The following is a 17,037-nucleotide window of genomic DNA, read 5'->3' as shown; positions in this document are numbered from 1 at the left end:
TGATGTGAACCAGTGTTAATGTAGGATGTGTTAAAAGCAGGGCTGAAGTCCACAAACAGGATCCTCACATAAGTCCCTGGACTGTCCAGATGCTACAGAACATAATGCAGTCCCATATTGACTGCATCATTCACAGACCTGTTTGCTCTGTGGGCAAACTTCAGAGGGTCCAGTAAGGGTCCAGTGATGTCCTTCAGATAAACCAAAACTCTTTGAAATCAACCAAAATTATTTCATGGCCACAGACAGAGCCACAGGTCTAAAGTCATTTAGTCCGGTCATTTTGGATTTCTTTGGGACAGGAATGATGGTGGAGCTTTTGAAGCATGAGGGGACTTCACACAGCTCCAGTGGTCTGTCGAAGATCCGTGTGAAGATGGGGGCCAGTTGATCGGCACAGGATTTCAGACAGGCTGGTGAAACGCTGTCTGGGCCTGGTGCCTTTCTTCTCTTGATCATCTTCACTGAACTGAATTTTTGGTGTGGCGGAGTCGGGGGTTCCAGGAGGTGTGAATTGGGCTTTTTCAAACCTGCAATAAAACTCGTTCAGGTTGTCTGCCAGTTGATTCATCACAGTGCTGTGGGATGGTGTCGTGTAGTTGGTGATGGCTTTCAGACCTTTCCACAATGAAGCTGAGTCGTTAAGGAAATCTGAATTTGTAGTTTTTCAGAATAAATCCTATTTGCAACTCTAATCTCCTTTTCCAGTGTGTATTTGGCCTGTTTGTACAAGACTCTATCCCCATTTCTGTAAGCATTCACTTTGGCCTGACGGAGCTGGTTGAGTTTTGCAGTGAAACTACTCAAACTACTGTCTGTAGCTGTAGCTCAGAGTACTGTCTGTAGCTCAAACTACTGTAGCACAAATTACTGTCTGTAGTTGTTGCTCAAACTACATATATTGTATATATATATACAGTATATATAGTAGATTCAAATATTTCTAAAATAACATTTGTAGATTTTTAATTTCTGCACACTATTATATACATTTATCAAAAACCACCTACTCCTATATAGACAGACACACACACCGACACACTATTAATACTGTGTATGTAGCTTTTTTGTTCTTGTCTCACAGAAGTGGAACCTGAAGTGGTGATCTGTTGTTGTCCATCTGCCTAATGGATCAATATGTTCTAGATACTGAGATGCCTTTTGAGATACTGATATTCGAGTTAACCTTTCTGTGAGCTTAAACCAGGCCGGCCGTTTTCTCCTGTCTCTCATCAACAAGGCATTTCGGTTTACATTACAGACAGACACAAACACACACCCCCAACAGCACATGCACCAGTTATAAAAGCTGAACTGAAAGGTTTTTTATTTTTTTATTTTTCTTGGCTGAAGCTAATGCATTAATATGCTCCACAAATAATTTCTCCCGTTTCCATGGCAGTTTGGAGAAGGGATTTTTAAATTGAGAAGTCCAGAAGTACTCTGATGCCACAAAGCACTTATAATAAAAATAAAAAATAAAAAAAAGACTTATAAAAATAATCATGTCTGATCACTTCCAGTGACTGTTGATGCAAGAGGGCAGACACGCAACACAATGCACAGCAAAGTGAAAGTACAGAGAACAGGTCGCATACAGGTCACTGACTACACAAAGAAAAGAAGAAAGTTTAGGAAAATATTAGGACTTGAAAAACGTAGACATTTTAAAGTGCCTTTCTGGAATAACAGGTTAATTGAATTCCGAATGAAACACTTTTGATGAAAGACATGAACTAGCAATGGGCATGAGCACACTGAACACACACTGTGGACCCATCTGCTCCCTTCACACACGTGCACGCATTGGCCACAACTCAGTCTACAGACTCTTACACACGGAGTGTGGGGTTATTTTATATTTAAAAAAAAATAAATCAATAACTTAATTTGAATTACAATAAGTTAAAAAGGCAAAAAGTGCCACAAAAACAGAAAGGGGGGGGGACAGAAGAGAAATAACAGCACAGTATACTGTAAGAGCTTGTGGGTTAAAAAAAAAAATTAAAATACCATTTTTGTGCTTGTTGAATATGTATATGTTACAGGGACAACATTTGCACGCAAAGGAAACAAACAAGCAATTATTTCCAAAACCGAGGCAGACATGAGAGGAACGGTAATGCAGAATGTACAAGGTATAAAAGGTAAATTATTATCATCATCATCATCATTATTATTGTTATTATGAATGAAGACTCAGTCACGGTAAAGAACATTACAGTTTCGATCAAAGGGAAAAGAACAAAACAACCTGAACTATGAATTAAAGTTTACATATAGGCAATTTACATTGTCTATTTAATACAAATATAAAAGCAAGATGCAAGTACTTTAAGATTAAAATATATGTTCCTTTAAACATTTCCATGTTTACTTTAAACAGCTACAAAACCAGTCACTGCCTCAGAGGCTCTTCATTTGAAGAGGTCAGATATTCAAACAGTTCATGTATGAAAAGGTGGTTTTGCATAACATTAGCAACAAAGTGGAGAAAATCAACCAAATAACCAAAACAAAAACAGAACTTTACGATGGTAATTAACAAATTTAAGTGCTTAAAAAGTTTCATACTCCAAATAATTTCCCTTGCATGTAATGCCATAAACATTGTAGTTCTTCCAACAAAAAAAGAAAACTCGAGGCATAGTTGATGCCCAAACTTGAACCACAACCCTGAAGTACATTCAAATCTTTTAACATATTAAACATTCAAGTAATTTATTTCTTCTTGTTTCTGTCATGGGTTGGTTTGTTTTGGCTCGCAGTTCTCCCCAGAGCACTAATACCACTTCTGCTTGAGTTTGAGTTCAAGTCATCTTTTCATCTTCCACCTCTCCTCTCGTGCAGGTTTCTGAGATCTGTGCGCTCTGCCTCCCTCATGTGGACGAGGAGCACAATGCAATCTTCTGCACTGTTCCCAGGTCCGTCAGTAGCTGTCTGATGCGGTGTTTAAGCTGCGGGAGACGCGCCAGAGGCTCTGGAGGCTCCAGTTCACCTGTGTAATCCAGCCAACTTTCTAAAACTGAGCAAGGAACACAGACAACAGTGAGGTTTCATTCATCAGGATGTATATTAAATAATAACAGCATTTCCACACACACAAAATGAGTTTTAAAAAACAAAAAAGGCAGCATTTTGGACAACTTTATTTACAGAACTCATTTTGTTTTAGTGCCTGGAACAGAAATTCCCCCAGAAATTTTGACTGAATAAACAAGCTATTTATTTTTATTTTAGCATGTGGTGAACCTCGAATAAATAAATTCAGCTTTACAATATTAAACTTCAATAAATAAATAAATAATAAAATAATAATAATAAAAAACTTTCATTGTTTATGATAAAAAATTCAGCATTTTCTTTATTCCTCATGAGGCTGGGGCAAAGAATTAATATACAAAATGATTCATGGAAATTTATGTCATAAAAGCATCTTGCTGTGCAGTTTTGTCTTTTTAAGTCACATGGTCTTCAACAAAAAGCTAGTATTTCTACCACAGATTGATAAAAGCTATGACTGTAACTGAACAGAAACACAGTTCTCACCATCCAGCTCCCTCTCTATGAGGTCCATCCTGTGGCTGACTTCATCCTGCACAGCCTCAATGTGCTCCAGCAGGTTCAGCTGCCACTGCTGGTGTAGCAAGAGGTCAGGGTCAGGTTTGGAGTCACAGGTCACTGGGTCAGGTTCCTCTTCCTTAATCTGGGCCACACAGCTATTCTCTCTTTCGGCCGCCAGCAGCTTCATGCGACACTCTAACTCCTAACAATGTAAATCAGGTTTGAATTAGTTCACACTGGGCAAATCATCATCTCAATCACAAATCGGCAGAGAAATAAAACTGCTTTTACGATTCTTTATGTGAGACGCTGAAGCAGCAAGCAGTAGAAAGGTTAAAAGCTGAAAAAGGGCTACACATAATGTGTTCAGGGCTCATTTAGTTTAGTTTCACTCATTTTGATTCTCATTTGATTCTCATTGATTTTGTCTAATCCCTGGCAACAGAACAGGTTAGGAATTGACGTTTTCTTGCTTGCTCTTGAACAGATAAACAGATCTAACCTAACGCATCAACAATAGTACACTGATCACCTTAGCATTGGTCAGCTGCAGTTTGCGAGTCTCGAGCTCCAGAAGCTCCTCTGTGCTGCGCGTCTCCACCACCAGTCGCTGCTCCAGCGCAGGATAATACGTGTGTGGCTTTTGGTAGCAGTGCTCGCTGCTGATGTAAGACGTCTGGAAAGAGCAGGCTGGAGGCACGGGCTGTTTGGAATTGACCTGCTCTGCATCGATATAGTCTGCTGCGCGAGGGGACGGTGGAGAGGGCGTGGTCATGCCGGAATGCACCGCCCCCTTCCTGAGACTGCCATCTGAGGGCTTCCAGGGCTGTCGCCACAGTTTCAGGTCCGGGTGAGCCTGAGCCCTGTCAGACAAACAATACGGGTTACATTACAAAGGGAAAAGTGAGCCCTCAGTCCCAACCGGTTTTTGTTCATGTGACAGTCAGGAAAAATTCCTTGTACAACTGGTAAATTTTAAATAAACAAATAAACCTACTGCAGTATGCTCATTTTGAGCTGGAGGCCGTTAAGCACTTCAAACACACGATGAACGTCGCCCAGGAGCTGGTGGGTGGCTGCCATTTTCTTGCCGTTCTGATGAGAGTAGTTTTCTTCTAAGAAGGGCAGGCCGTACATGTGACCGCTGCTGAGCCAGTCCTTATCGTACCAGTAGCGCTGACTCTGTCTCTGAGCTAAACACAGAATTTTAAAACAAGACGAACGAGTCGATCGTGATTATAAACGCGATCGCTTCCATTAATCATGCTTCATTACAGATAAGCCAGAAATGTTTGACAAAACTGAAAGGTGGTTTGCAATTAGATAGCTAAGGTCCATCCCAAGCATAAATAATACATTTAGTGATGCACCACTGGACAGGTAGTAGTGGAACAAAACTGGTTTCATGGCTGTCACTGTAAGATTTCTGGAATTGGAGATTAAGCTCACCAGGTGGGTCCCTGCAGATGTAGCAGCTGTAGGTGTCAGGGACACTGTCCTCATACAGGCCCATGCACGTGCCATGCTGCCAGCATAAACACTCATCACACTGAAAGAGAAATCAAAAGGCAAAAGTTACTACTTGGACACGCTAAAACCTCAGTCTCTTCAATACACATGCATGTGTAGAGCAATTATGTAAATTACTTTTACTCAAAGATGATTTTTTTTTTCCCCAGGAAGAATAAAAAAGTACCCTGGGTAAATCTATAGTATACGCTATATAGCCAAAAGTATGTGGACACCTGACCGTGACAATTGGAAGACGCCCTTATTCAGGGAGATATACAAAAGTGCTTTGAAGGCGATGAACACATCAACACTGGTTCACTAGGCCACAGACTTATGATACCATCAGTCTAAAACTCTATTTTGAGGAAAAATAAGTGTTTCAGGAAGAGGTTGGTCTTCATGCCGTTTGAAGACTCAGTTGTTTTGAAGACCAGACATCTGGAGGAAGTTTATTCCACCACCTCTGTGCTAGAACAGAATAGAGTCTTGCTGTATACCTACCTCTTACCGTGAGAGATGGTGGAACCAGTGGAGCAGTGTTGGTAGCTCTGAGGGAGCGATTGGCAGTATGAGGAGTGATAAGAGCTTTAAGGAAAGAGGAAGCTGGTCCATGTGTGTGTAGGCAAGCATCAGTGTTATGAAACTGATGTGTGCAGCTACTGGAAACCAGTGAAGTGTGCAGCAGTAGGGTGGTGGGTGTGGGAGAACTTGGTCATACAGCTGCATTTTGGACCATTTGCAAAGGACGAATTGTGTTGCAGAAGTCCAGGGCCAATATGACAAGAGACAAAAAAAAAGCAGTGGATAAAAAAAAAAACAAACAAGCATGACCTACCTCGACCCCTCTGAACACCTCTGGGATGCACGGGACGAGAACTGCACAACAGGATTCTTGGCTGACTTTACTAATGCTCTTGCTGCTGAAGGGGCACAAACACCCACAGCCACGCTCCAAAACTGAATATAATGCACTCAGAATAATGGAGTTTATTACAGCAACAAAGAGGAGACTCAGTATGGAATGGGTTGGTCAAGTGTCCACAAACATTTGGGTTGTAACGATGTACACAGCATCATTAGACATAATGTTCTCTACGCAGTATGAATACCTCATTGCTTTGTGCCTCATCAGAACGGTCACTGAAGGAGGAGCCCCAGAAGCATCACTTTCCTGTCAAGCATGTTTAATCATGCCTATACTTTATTTTTAACTCCCATGCTAAAAAAAAGCCCATGCTCGGTTTTGATTTGACAGAAAATAGCCCTTCCTGAAGTCTCTGTACCAAAAATATTTGTAATAACAGCTTTATTAGGTAGTGATATAAAAACCTAGCGTTACTTTTATAGTAGGAAGAACATTCCACAGATAGTTTGGTCATTATTACATAAATCACCCAGGTTTGTAATTATTACTTTAATTATTACAATAAATATGATATAAAACTGCTGTGTGGAGGGTTTTCAGTATCCATGAAAATAAGGAGGCCGAGGAAAGCGGTTACAGTTCCACTAATTGTTACGGTTTGTGTCTACGGACTAGCTAGCAAGCTAACAACTGATCTAACTTAAACAATTGTTGCATTTGACAATATTTACCATATCTATTGTGAGGAAGAGATCACAACAAGTGTTCCCTGTTTATATATGGCACAACTCTGTTATTTCTCACTTCATCACTAAAATGATGATTTTTTGTATTGTAACTACCTCACAGTTCTCCGTGGCAATATCTCACTTGCCCCACTGAGCTGACCAATCAAGCGACGAGAAGTATGACACGCAAAGACGACAATGCCAACAAGGAAGCCTCCTCGGCTGACAAGTATTGCTACTAATAAGTCAAACGCCATTTAAATATACCATGAGGATGTGAGGATCAAAGCCAAAACGAACAGGCAGTTCATCTGAGGACAAGCATGAGTTCGTCTGAATCCGACATTGAACCGCTTAACGGATCTTGAGTTTGAGAACATGAATATGTAAGCAACATTTCTGTGTGACAAACAGGAAAAAATATCTGAGTCTTTTTTCTTCTTTACTGTAATTTTGACCATGTTCCTTATCTGCTCCTCACTATTCCTGCTATACCAATTTACGTTCTATTTGTTCTTGACAATGTTGGATGGAATGATGAACGATAAAAGTTTTATGACCCCACTGCCTAAGTAAGGGGTGGAGTCATAAACAAGAGAGACTGGCATGACTTTTCTGAAAAGGGATGGCGGGAGGAGAGAAGCCGGTTTTCTTCCACAGAACATACACCTCAGTCATGACAATGAGCCACGAAGGTCCACTTAGGACTCTCTCCTGTGTACAAAAGTTGACTCTAATCTAGAACAACGCTCTGTTTTGGGCAAAGCAAGCCCACCTGGATCATGAAGTCGTTCTCCTCCTGCACCTCGCACACACAGCGCACTATCTCTGAGTCATGACCCACCGTCTCCACCCCCTGCTCAGAGAAAGGCGTGTTCAGATCGAGCCCCGTCTCCGACTCCTCCTCGCTCCACAGAGGGCTGTCTGTTGACCAGTCACTGCCACTGTCTTCACCTGCAGCACAGGAAACCAGAGATGAAGAGAAAATGTTGGAAAAACTATTCACTCGACCTCTCAAACACATTCAAACACACACACACACACACAGCAAGTCGGGGGGGAAATAGTGTACGTGAGTGATGTGGTGAACCAGACAGAAAAGCCACAACTGTACAAAGGACAAGAGAAAAGTGTAAAATCAGACAGACTAAAAAGCAGACTAGGAAGCAGAGAGAAAGCCTGGTCATAAACAGACCCCTGTGCTTTATACCCACCATCATCAAGCTCTGGTTCGGGGAAGTGTGCGGCGTGCGAGCGGTGTTTGTGGGAGAGGGGCAATTTGAGGGACAGATTTGGATTGCAGGGGTACGAGCTAAAGCCATTGCTCTTATCACTGCTGTGTGAGTCTGTCAGAAGAAGGGAGAGCAGAGGCCAGACAGTGTGTTAGGACATACAGGACACACACTTAACACCTACCTCTACACACACAGCCACAAACACACACACACACAGAGTGGTGCCTCCCAATCATGAGGAATTAACATGTGATGCTCATCTCTCATCTCTGAGCAGCATATACAAGACGCTAATGCTTAGAACGTGTAAAGAACTCAACAAAAGGCTTTGAGGCAAGTTACAGGAACACGGTTTATGAAGTTAGAGAAGTTAGAAGGAGGAAGCATCCCGACACTACAGTGCTCTTCACCTCTGTACTACTAACAAACTGCATGATTAAAACCATCCAGAGGAGTTGCAGTCATTTCCCAACTCATGATCAGAGCAGGTGACACCAGCAGCAATAAAGAGCAAGACAAACAACGTTTCACAAAAAGAGGGAAGGTAGAGGAAAAAAAAAAAAAAAAAAAAAGAGCCACGACCATTAGATTCACACTAAAATAAGATTCACACTAAAAGCAGCATGCGAGCAAAACTATTTTAGGAGACACCTGAAGTGAGTTTTGCTTAAGCCGAATTTCCAAAAATGTGGCTACAGCTAAGTGACCGCTACCTGTAATAGTGCCTTGTGTTAATGTGCATGGCTGATGCTGATCAATCCCAGTGATTGTCACAGCCTATATTATTAGAACTAATCAATAGATCAGCGTACACTACATGCTGATGCAGCTTAATGATGGACTAACATATAGCATGTAGGCACATTTCAAACACAGCCACTGAATACAAATGAAATAAACATGCTTAGAGACAGCAGGCACAGTATGACTCAGATGTGTGTGTGTGTGCGTGTGCGCATTCAATAGATCTGTACCCAAAAAAAGAGCACATGAACACAATGGAGAGATAAAGCCACGTGTCCACATGTCTTACCTGACTTGGACCTCTTTTTCTTCTTTTTCTTCTTCTTAGGCTTGATGCAGAAGTCCCTCTGCTTCTTATCTCTCCTTTTCTCTCGTTCTATTCCACACACACAAAAAAAGAAATTTATAAATTGTTAATAATCTAAGCTTTAAAAGCTTTCATTCATAGCAGGAGTATTTCATGTACAGCAGCAGATGTGAAGAGGGGGTTGCACTCCTATACCTGTTTCCATGGTGACCCAGTCTCTGTCGTCATGGAGCGTGCGGTTGGTGTGCTGGTTCTCTTTGCTCCTCTCGCAGTGGGAGGAGCTGCGCTGACGATGCACACCGTTCGCAGTATGGGGTGACGGGGTGTGACTGGATTTACTGTCGCTTAGTGGGGACGGAGTGTCTGTGTACAAGAGAGAGACAGAATAAGACACACACACACACACGATTAAATATAAAAGAGAGACACGATTTTATATTAGTAAGCATTCCTTGTTTAGAAATAATACAATTTGAAAAATCCTTATGCCTTGTTGAAACCATCCCAACCCTCACAGTAACCCACACTGAGTGCGTACCTTGTGAGGCAGAAACGGTGCGGCGTCTGCGTGGAGTCTCAGAGGGGTGTGTGTGGCTATCCTGGGCCTGAGGTTCGGCGGTGTGTGTGTGGGTGCTGTGTGAAGAGCACAGCTCGCTCTCAGAGTGGTAATACTTCATGTGATAGTGCAGCAGAGACGCCTTGCGGAACGACTTGCTGCAGCCTGGCACCTGGCACTTAAACGGGTTATGGTCCAGTTCGATGGAGAGGATGGGCGGCGGCTGGTTCTTGATGACCCTGTACACTGTGGGAAGACGTTATTAGACATGTGAGTGGATGTGTAACCATGTCACGGTTCTCACCTAGACTTACTTCTATTATACCGGAACGACACGGCATTCATTAAAATAAATAAATAAATAACATTTACAGCAGTAAGGAAGGTGGATGTGATTGCAAAGTCAAACTGTGATGCGTATTTAAAAAAAAACAAAAAACAAAAACAAACATTCCTCAGTAACAACTCAGTGCTCATATCGAACGACCAATCTGCCACTTTATTTGGGAAACACTGCAGATTTCAGCTCTTCATACTAGTATTTTGTTGAAGAGCTTCTGCACAAAAGTGCTTCACACCGATGTGACCCGAAATGAGTCCTTCTAGCTTTCCCTTTAATAAGCACATGTGCGCAGGGGATGCAGTGCAAATCCTCTGCTAACATAATTACCATAGCAACAAAACATGCGAGTCGTGCCTCAGGGTAAATGTTGACCCCAGCAGCTGATACACACGTAAGCTGGAGTTGGGATTACAAGTACCGTGAAGGTAAATAGATGTTGTGCGCCAGCATACACAGCTCACAATGATTGGTACCTACGGCGTTCATGTGAAACATAAGCATTGTTTTGACAGAGCAGAGAGAGAGAGAAGGCTAGAGAGATCCACTCACATGGTTCCCTGCTGTACTTATTGGTGGTTGGGAGGTGGACTTGTCTTTGCAGCAGCGTGGCTGTGGAAAACAAGCATCAAGTAAATTTAGTGAATTTTCAATACTGGAACTGCATAAAGATGAAATGTAAGCATTCTGGTCATTTAGAAGTTAGAGAACAGAAATGACGTACCGAGATCAGGAGAAGACGCTGTCTGTGCGATAGGCTTGGGATTCTCCAGAAGACCCGTCTTGCAGAGACCATCTTTATCGCTGAAGCTTTCTGGTACAGAATCTGATCTAGCCTGTCTAACCTGGGATCGATTGTTTCTGTCTGTAGCAGTGAAAAACAATTCAGTAAGATTTATTTTTAAGGTTAAGTCCTTTATATTGACAGTGGATTAATTGTGGCTGGATGAGAGCAGAGAGAGAGAGACTTCATGTATGGACCTGTAGTATTTGCTCTGCTCCTCTTGGAAGGAGGAGTTTGTCCCGTGGACGCACGTCTTTTCCTCAGCTCTGGAACGCTGGCCTGATCTGTGTCTTTCCCTGTGCGAGGCACACAAGCCAATGACGTTGTCAGCATGACTCAACAAAAAAAACACAAGACCTGCTAAAATCTGCATGTGGAAATGCAGCCGTGGAGCCGACCTACTAAAAGCTGACTTAGTAGACGAACAAAAAATAAATTAAAAAAATGACACGTTTCAGTCAAGCACACCCTGGGTTTTCCTTCCTACCAACTATGAGAAGTCTTAGAATCTTAGAATTTAGCATTTCGCTAATATTTAAAAGATCTCCTCTACAAATTGGGACTCAGACTATAGACTATGTTGCTGGAGTGTTCGTTGTATTGCAGGTCCTTGCCTAGCTCTGCTTGACACATTGGATTTGGCACTTACTCATCTGGGCTGAACGATATCCAACAAGCTTTTGTGTGTAATACCCCCACCCCCACACCCACAAGCATCTTCCGGCTTAAAAATTAAACTACAAAACCCATAAATCAGTCCATGATATTCGGAGGAGCTTGGCACTATGTATGGTATGGTGTATGAAATTACCACCAATTTTTCTGCTGTGTGAGGTCACAACACAGTAGTAAACGCGTCTTCTCTCGTAGTAGTTTAACAGAAGAATCCCGTGCTTGCAACTTTGCAATGAGTCTTAAACTCGAGGCATTTTTACACAAAAACATCATTATAAAGTGAAGTCAGCACTGTGTGAGTGTACATCAGCTCATTCGTACCTTCCATTACTTTGCCTCTTTTCCTGTTCTGACCGAGAGTGGCCTCTTTTTCTTGCTCTTCTTTCTCTTGTTCCTCTCCACAGCTCTCATGGGCGCCGTTGTGAAGTGTCCCGCTGACTTTCTCCTCGTCTCCTCCTTTGTCCATCTCCATCACTTCCCCTCCTCCGTTCTCCTGTGTTTCCGTCTTCAGCTCTTCGTTGGACGGCTTCTCCTCGGCAGCTTGGTGTCCGTTCGCCATCTCTGGCAGCTCCGTTTTGGCCAGCAGGGTGTCCTGAAGCTTTCCACACTTCTCTGTCCCTTTTGAGTCTTCTTCCTCTGATTCGGTCTCGCCGTCCTGTCGGTTTCTTCCGTTCTCTTTGGTCTTACAGTTTTTCCCTGCTGTCCGCTTTCGGCTCGGCTGCCCAGGCTTGTTGCTCGTGTTCTGCCAATTGCAAAGATACGAGATTTGAGCAAAACGTTAATGCAAAGATATTTATCCAAAATACTCAATGAATTCATTCTGTATTATTCTGACTGACAAAGTTCTGGATTCCTACCTCTTTTCTGAAAGGCTTAATCTTCATCCCTTTCACAGTCTTAACAACGCCATCAAAAAACTTCACTGTGTAAAAATCTGAAAGACAAAAATAGCACACTATTAAGGTTAATAAAGTAGAAACAGGCAGTAGACATCAGTTGCAGTACAAGAACAATAATTCATTTATATTTATATAGGATGAGTTTGTTAAGGACAAATCAATGTACTACATTAAAAGCTTGTTTTAAGAAAAAAATAATCATTTATTTAGCACGTGTTATCCTAGCTAGGTAGCTCAAGTATTATTTAATGTCACTTTCTTCCCCAAAGCATCTATGTTAAATGGCGACTGAATCAGTTGTCCGTTCATGATCAGGACAGACCATAGCAGAATTACATCCACACTAACTGACCGTCTTTATCACAGGAGAGGATCTTAGCTGGATAGTAGCGACAATCTGACCAGCTGGCTAAAACCTTCTGGTTGATTTGAAAACCCTGGGAGGGGAAGAGAAACACACACAATAAGTAAAATATTGTGCAGTATTATGAAATAAAGCCCTCATTTTACATGTATAGGTCTTAAATGACTTTCTTTTCGAGATTGAGCAGTCACCGGGGCCATGTTGTGCTCCTGCAGGCCCTGCCTCCTCAGCTGGATTCGTTCCACAGGTCGTAGGTAAGGGCTGCTCCAGTCGAACCACTCGTCATAGCGATGACTCCACTGTCTGTAATGAATCAGAACCTTCTCATCCTCGTAGTCAATCTTCTCAATGCTGGCAGCATACCTAATCATTTAATATAGAAAACAGTGATTTTATATTAGACTAACAGGCATCATATCAGTGTTTCCACACAGCGATGCAACTTTTTTTAAATGATAATCAGCTAACTAGCTAAATCTGTTTAGCTGTTAATATGATCATCTGGACGATCTATAAAGACCTTAATTTAGTTTGGTGATGTTAGTTCACATTTTGGCTGGGTTTTGTTTTCTAAACTTAGTAAGCTCTGTTATTAGCCAGCTAACTAGCTTTGTCTGGGATTTCACATGCTAACTATGTACTTAAAAAAATTGAATGTTAAATGAAAAAGAATTAATACTACTGCATAATTCTAACAAAAAAATCTGCATAACCCACAGTTGACAAAATTTGAAAGGAACTATTTTCTTCACTATTCATATAAACCAAACTAGTGAATAGTAGCAGCTACAATTAGCATTAAAGCTGACAACTCTGGAGAAAAGGTGGTAATAGTAGTATACAATAAGATCAACAAAAACAACTTCAAATAAAGGCAAAGATTTCTTCTATTTTGAAGGCATCAATCTTTAAGTGGTTGTGATTTTGTTAGCCTGGTAGCTAGCTATTAAAGGTGCCGCTAGCTGGGTAGCTACGCCTCCTTCTAATTCCTGTTAGCTTGATAACTAGTATTCGATAGACACAGTATGGCTATCATTGTGACAGATACTAGATAAGGTTTTTCATATTGTAATTAAACTAAAAATTCCCGACCAACCCTACAAAGCAGTATCTACTGTTCTAATAATAAAACAACAGTTATATATTCTTTAATAACATGTCTGGAACTGATTTCTGAATGTCCCACATCTATCCAGCCAAGTAATACATAAATAGAGTAAGTTAGTTAGAATATCAAATGCTTATCTTTCTATTTGTGGCTGTTTGCTGATAAAGATTTGTACATGATCTTTCCCTTTCTGTGTGAATCCTTTAAAACACACATTCACATTTCCCTGAATGAAAACAGACTCAGGACTAGAAGCTAGGGGTTATGCTGGTGGTGCAGAATGCTGAACAAACCAAAGAGCCTTTGCAGCTGTGTTTGGCTTGAGGCTTCTAACGGAGTGAAAGCAGAGGCTGCCAAGTCAGAAGGAGAATGAAATGAAAGAGAAAGAAACACTGACCAGTTCTTCAGACTGTCCCGGGCCTCCAAAGCCGCCCCCACCTCAAACGTGATCCCTCGCCTGTGAGGAGGCGTCTTAGTCATGCTGTGTGCTTCTCACCAACCTTCAGAAAACAATAAGACATCAGCTATGCACGGTTTCATATATCATTTTAAATTGAGCTGGTGTCAATACCCACATTCTTGTACTCACACACCTGAATCCACATATTTACACACAAACAAATGCCTTCATCCAGAACATACAAGTAAAACATGCCACATTTGATAATACAACTAACTCTACACCTGAATTTAAATAGTTTACAAAAAAAAAAAAAAAAAAAAAAACATTTTTTAATGCATGGACTTTTAATAACAGCACCCCTGGCAATGTGTAACTACAGTGTATAGCTACACTAAATCCAGGAGATTCAAATTATTCTGGTTAAAACAAACAAACAAGAAAAAAAGCAGTTCAATATTTTATTTGAAGACTCTCTTTTTGATCATTATAAGCTCCACATTTAGGGAACATGGAACATAAATAATAAACTGAATATTTAGTAAAAAAGTTTGGTTGAAGTCATTAAGACAGGACACAAGACACAAAGGAAAACTGGGCCCTTGTGCACCCTCTAGTGGCAAAACCACATTTCAGCCATTTTCCTCAAAAAAACCCTTCATTCCATCTCTCAATAAGGGTGAATAGCCAAAATCTGTTACTGTAAAATTAATTAGAGTCAAAGACAGGAAGGCAGTGCTGCTGGACACCAAAGCCTGCTTCAGCAATATAACATGATTCATTCATGACACAGTGGCTGGATACATGCAGTGATAGTGCGGACGCCCAATAAGGAGTCAGGCAGAGGAAGTGCATAAGGTTTAAATAACCTTATAGCTGGAAATATCTTTCTGCTTTCTATGATCCAAAGAATTGCAAAATGCACAAGTGGGCTATGGAGCATAAATAGCACACTAACTCATTCATAAGGATGCAAAAGCACTGGCTTTTTTTTTTAGCTCTATTGTTTTATTTATTTTATAACAATTCAAGCTTTTCTTGACTCTAAAAGTTTAAGTCTTGGCTTGCTATTTGCAACTTAGTAATAGAAGGCAATGGTAATGGTACTGTTCACAACACACACACACACACACACACACACACACACACACACACACACACACACACACAAAACACAAACCCCCCCACACACAAACGTGTAATAGATACCAATCACATGATCACTTTTAGTAGCCAGGTTAATTCTCTGAACATAACGTTTGTAAGTGTTCTATACTTGTAATAAACAGCCAGCTGTTTTTCTGACCCTGCACGTCTCGTCCATTTAAATCCTGCTGATAATGAAAGCTTCAATGTGGTTGTGATTTTATTTTAGAAATGCCTCCCCAGATTCTGTCCAATCAGAGACGCTCTCGGTTGTCACGTGACTCCAGCCCCAGAGCGAGGCGGTCGGTCACGCTGAAGCAGGACAGAGATGTTTACAATGAGCACAAACCATAAAAATCACTGTATACTTGTCTCCAAACTCATTTTAAACCGAGCCACAATAAGTCTGGCTTAAAACAGCGTCTCATTCTGAGGGCAGAAGGAAAACATCGGCGTGACGCAAATGGCGCGCGACACGTTTCCTCCTGTTTACCTGCGTGTCAGAGCACGCGCACAAAGTCCGACACTAACGCGCGCTTTCTCTGTAACTAATCACGTGTGAACAACATTAAGCTCATAAGATGACCGAACAGCTTGCTGCATGACGCCACAAACCAAAATACGTGCTTTAAACTTTTCCTGAGTGTAAAAACGTGGGCGCAACGTTGCGCGTGAACGTAGCGCGAGCGCATGTAGCTTTGATACACATGTAAAATCACACACACCGACCGCATAAACACCACGTTATACAGGCGTAAACTATCTGGAAAAGAAGCAGAATTAGTTAAGCGTTTCGTTCCGAGATCTTGTTAAGTTCGCCAGTTTTAGACGGTTTACATTGTTCATTCGGCCCTGGCGACGCGCACGGTTACAGCAAACGCTGATTGGTCGAATTGTCTGACGTTTGCGAAATCCTGTACGCTGATTGGCTGAACCGCCTGTCCGTCATCTAGTCATCTGTAAGCGGCCTCCTTTCGGCCTAGTCGTCAGTGCACGGGGCTGCAGTAATGAACACAAACATCAACTTTATCCTAAGGTCGTGTCTCAGTGTCACGCAGCTCAGCGCGCGTTTCTGTCTGCAGCTCACAGCACTGTGTGTCAAAACACTCACTCAAACAGCTTGTAGTGTAAAACACTCAGAGCGCATCGGAACACATGTTACTGAACACAAGTTTCTTCTTCATCATCATCGTCACACACCCTCTCATATAACCCCCTATAACGTAAACACACCACTTACCTTCCTTAGACGGTTTTGTGTTGTCCCCGGTGCAGTAAACCCCCGGTGTGCGCGGTGTGTCTGTGCACCGCGTGCTGTGTGGACGAGTCTCTGTTATCCGCGCAGTTTGTTTTCTCCGGCGATCAGGGCCGGTGCTCACCAGACGGCGCTCGTCTGCGCATGCGCAGTAGAGACCATTTCCCTCTATATCTTTGTTTGACCGTTTTAACGAATTTCCGTCGAAGGAAGGGTCAATGTTTCTCTTTGTTTACATTTTAAATTTATGGAACGCTTTTTAATGTACAACAATCGTATTCTAGATTTGCTTAATGTCTTATTTTATAATTTATTTAAATTTTGTTTTAACCAAACACACAAATCAGTTCAAACTGCTATAACAAACGTTATATTTATCACTTATACCATTATTATTATTATTATTATTATTATTATTATTGTTATTATTATTATTGTTGTTGTTGTTGTTACTGTTGTTATTATTGTTATTTTAATATAATATTAATATTGTTATTACTATTATTGATATTATTGTTGTTGTTCTTGTTATTATTATTATTATTATTATTATTA

At 41.4% G+C, this 17,037-nt stretch overlaps 1 protein-coding gene across 8 annotated transcripts; it reads right to left on the bottom strand.

Annotated features, from left to right (window-relative positions):
• Positions 1-1,320: 1,320 nt before the first annotated feature.
• Positions 1,321-16,627, bottom strand: phf20b (PHD finger protein 20, b). Of its 8 annotated transcripts, none has more exons than XM_027145076.2 (19): positions 16,468-16,627; positions 14,079-14,181; positions 12,744-12,936; positions 12,562-12,646; positions 12,168-12,244; positions 11,632-12,052; positions 10,833-10,931; positions 10,576-10,716; positions 10,404-10,463; positions 9,494-9,757; positions 9,151-9,318; positions 8,938-9,024; positions 7,884-8,015; positions 7,445-7,623; positions 5,014-5,113; positions 4,562-4,757; positions 4,097-4,427; positions 3,550-3,766; positions 1,321-3,025 (listed from the first exon to the last, which is right to left on the bottom strand). In XM_027145076.2, exons 2-19 carry the CDS (start codon positions 14,159-14,161, stop codon positions 2,880-2,882), a joined length of 2,979 nt encoding a protein of 992 aa, XP_027000877.1. In that variant the 5' UTR covers positions 14,162-14,181; positions 16,468-16,627; the 3' UTR covers positions 1,321-2,879. The 8 variants fall into 8 exon arrangements, with proteins under 8 accessions (XP_027000877.1, XP_027000879.1, XP_027000878.1 ...); XM_027145078.2 differs by having other exon boundaries at positions 7,514-7,623; XM_027145077.2 differs by having other exon boundaries at positions 12,765-12,936.
• Positions 16,628-17,037: the final 410 nt, after the last annotated feature.

This window comes from Tachysurus fulvidraco, chromosome 23 (genome assembly GCF_022655615.1).
Source record: "Tachysurus fulvidraco isolate hzauxx_2018 chromosome 23, HZAU_PFXX_2.0, whole genome shotgun sequence".
Classification (NCBI taxonomy): Eukaryota; Metazoa; Chordata; class Actinopteri; order Siluriformes; family Bagridae; genus Tachysurus; species Tachysurus fulvidraco.
Note: the sequence above shows the minus strand (reverse complement) of the source record. Positions and strands in the feature narration are given on the sequence as shown.

Coding starts and splice junctions, on each gene's coding strand:
- phf20b (XM_027145076.2), bottom strand. CDS start 14,161: ATGACTAAGACGCCTCCTCACAGGCGAGGGATCACGTTTGAGGTGGGG. Junction 7,624..7,883: donor CGAACCAGAGCTTGATGATG/GTGGGTATAAAG, acceptor CCTGTGCTGCAG/GTGAAGACAGTGGCAGTGAC. Junction 4,428..4,561: donor CTCAAAATGAGCATACTGCA/GTAGGTTTATTT, acceptor TTTGTCTGACAG/GGCTCAGGCTCACCCGGACC.